We start from the raw sequence: 2,231 nt of genomic DNA, 5'->3' as shown, positions 1-2,231 counted from the left end.
CAATCAATCAAGCTCAAAATCTTATTTTAAAAAATTATGCTTGGCCCATTTACTTTCAAATAACAAACGTATTCAGTTCACATCTCGCCAAGAACCACTTTTCTCAAATCAATTTTCTTTTCAAAACAGAGCCACTTTCTGCAACATCTTTCCAAAACTTCCAAACAACTTCAAAACCATGATAAATTCAAAATCTCTTCTGAAAGACTCAAAATGATTCATTCTAAATCAAGATTTGGTGAAAGAATTCCTCAGTAGAGTCTCAAGACTTTAGGGAAGAATAACCTAACTCATTTTCTTAAATTCATTGAAAACCTCTAAAACCTTAGCTTCTTGATTTGAATAAATAAAATAGAATTTAAACCAAAACCAAGTCATGTATCCAAATATTTTAAACTAATTTCAAAACCAAGTTACTTAAACCAAAACCAAATCATTTAAACCGAAAACCAATTTTACTTTCACTCTTAAATCTGAAGCGTTTCCAAAGGCCCAAAAATTATTTTAGTTTTGCTAATTCAAAATTTTAAAAAAATACTTCAAATTTTTCCTAAAACGTCGTAAAGTGAAATTAGTCAATTGAAATTAAATTTTTTTCTAAATCCACTAAAACTCCTCCAGATCTGCTTACTTAATCAAATTCTAAAACATAAGTATTTTCATCTTTAAATCGACTGTGAAACAAAATTCTTTTCTTAAATAAATTACATTCAAAATATAATAATTTTCTTAATAAAATAAGTTCAAATATAATTCATTTATCAATAATTCAATTTAAAACATAATTCATTTATCAATAATTCAATTCAAAACATAATTCATTATTTTCAAAATATCGTTTCAAACAAAGTCTCAAATTTTATAGAAATCTCACCAGCACCTTCCCTAAAAGTTGGACTTTGCCACTCTTTTCGGGTCCCAACCAAACCAATCCTCAACCCATTCCAACAGGTAGACCAAATCAGTTTCCAATAAAAAAAATTCAGACTTTCAAATATTAAAAATAATTTCAAATCAAACCAATCAAAGATCTCTAATTTAACAAAATCATACAATATTCCAATCAAATAGACAACCATATTTATCCAAGACAAATCAGACAATTCATAAGACTTACATCATCACCAGAAATGCATTTCGCACATCAGATCAATTTATAACATTTTCAATTAAAAATAAATTAATTTTTAGAAAAGGCCCTTACCTTAATTAGCAAACCCGTAATCCAAACGCATCATAGAAAATCTTTTGTCTCAATCTGCGATCAGCGGAAGCCGTAACCTCAACTCAAACCATAGTCGCAACAACCACAGCAACATTAAAGCGACATGCAACATTTAGAGTAAAACTTTACGTTATCAGAACTTCAGAGTTTATAACGAAGCATAGCAGAATACTAACGCAAGAGTTTTCAAAACATAAACACTTATTGAAATAAGAAAACGATAAACACTTACAATAATAAGAAAACGAAACAGCATCGCTGAACCGGTTTGGCGGCAGCCATCCCAAGTGATAGCAACAACCAGAACTTCGGGGATGGTGACTGTAACAAACATGCAATGATGATAAAGATCCCGAAAACTCAAAAGAAACGAAAACCAAACTCAAAACCCTTACCGGCAGTGGATCTCAGCGGCGGCAGTGGCATTTCCCGATGGTAGAGCACGTCGGCGTGGTTGGTTCCTCCTCCAGCAACGGCTTCCCTTCCAAGTTATCTCTCTCACTCGCAGATGCTCTCTCTCCCTGACGACGGACTCAGAGGGGGCGGCGACCACACGTGAAGCAATTGTCTGCAATGATGACAACGATGGCACTGGCTTCGCGACGAGGACGACGGCAGCGACAGGTACCCGCAAAGACAACGACGGACACGATGGCATGGCCTTCTTCTTCTTCCTCGCGCACGCTCTCTGCTCCCTTGCGATGGAAATGGCGACCCAACGGCGGTGGTGGTGAGACGGCCCCTTCCCCTCCACCGATGCCCTCTCCCCTCTCGGATATCCATCTTCTCCCTTCCCCCTTTCTTTCTTTCTCCTGCGGCTCCCCTCTCCTTTCTTCCCTTTCTTTCATTCTTTCTTTCTTTCTTTCTTTCTTTCTTTCTTTCTTTCTTTCTTTCTTTCTTTCTGCTGACCGTGGGTACGGGACTAGAGCTTGGATTGGAGAGTGTGTGTGAGAGTGTATTGTGTTGAGTTAGGGTTAGGATTTCAATTTGGAAATTTTTGGTTTAA

At 36.3% G+C, this 2,231-nt stretch overlaps 1 protein-coding gene across 2 annotated transcripts; it reads right to left on the bottom strand.

Moving 5' to 3' along the window:
- Nucleotides 1-841: 841 nt before the first annotated feature.
- On the bottom strand, nucleotides 842-2,231 carry LOC127743144 (uncharacterized). Of its 2 annotated transcripts, none has more exons than XM_052255812.1 (2): nucleotides 1,621-2,231; nucleotides 842-1,348 (listed from the first exon to the last, which is right to left on the bottom strand). In XM_052255812.1, exons 1-2 carry the CDS (start codon nucleotides 1,881-1,883, stop codon nucleotides 1,288-1,290), a joined length of 324 nt encoding a protein of 107 aa, XP_052111772.1. In that variant the 5' UTR covers nucleotides 1,884-2,231; the 3' UTR covers nucleotides 842-1,287. The 2 variants fall into 2 exon arrangements, with proteins under 2 accessions (XP_052111772.1, XP_052111773.1); XM_052255813.1 differs by having other exon boundaries at nucleotides 842-1,258.

The sequence above is a fragment of the Arachis duranensis genome, chromosome 10 (assembly GCF_000817695.3).
Source record: "Arachis duranensis cultivar V14167 chromosome 10, aradu.V14167.gnm2.J7QH, whole genome shotgun sequence".
Classification (NCBI taxonomy): Eukaryota; Viridiplantae; Streptophyta; class Magnoliopsida; order Fabales; family Fabaceae; genus Arachis; species Arachis duranensis.
The sequence above is the reverse complement of the archived record's forward strand: the minus strand, read 5'-3'. Positions and strand labels throughout refer to the sequence as shown.

Coding starts and splice junctions, on each gene's coding strand:
- LOC127743144 (XM_052255812.1), bottom strand. CDS start 1,883: ATGCCATCGTGTCCGTCGTTGTCTTTGCGGGTACCTGTCGCTGCCGTC. Junction 1,349..1,620: donor GCCGCTGAGATCCACTGCCG/GTAAGGGTTTTG, acceptor GATAACGTAAAG/TTTTACTCTAAATGTTGCAT.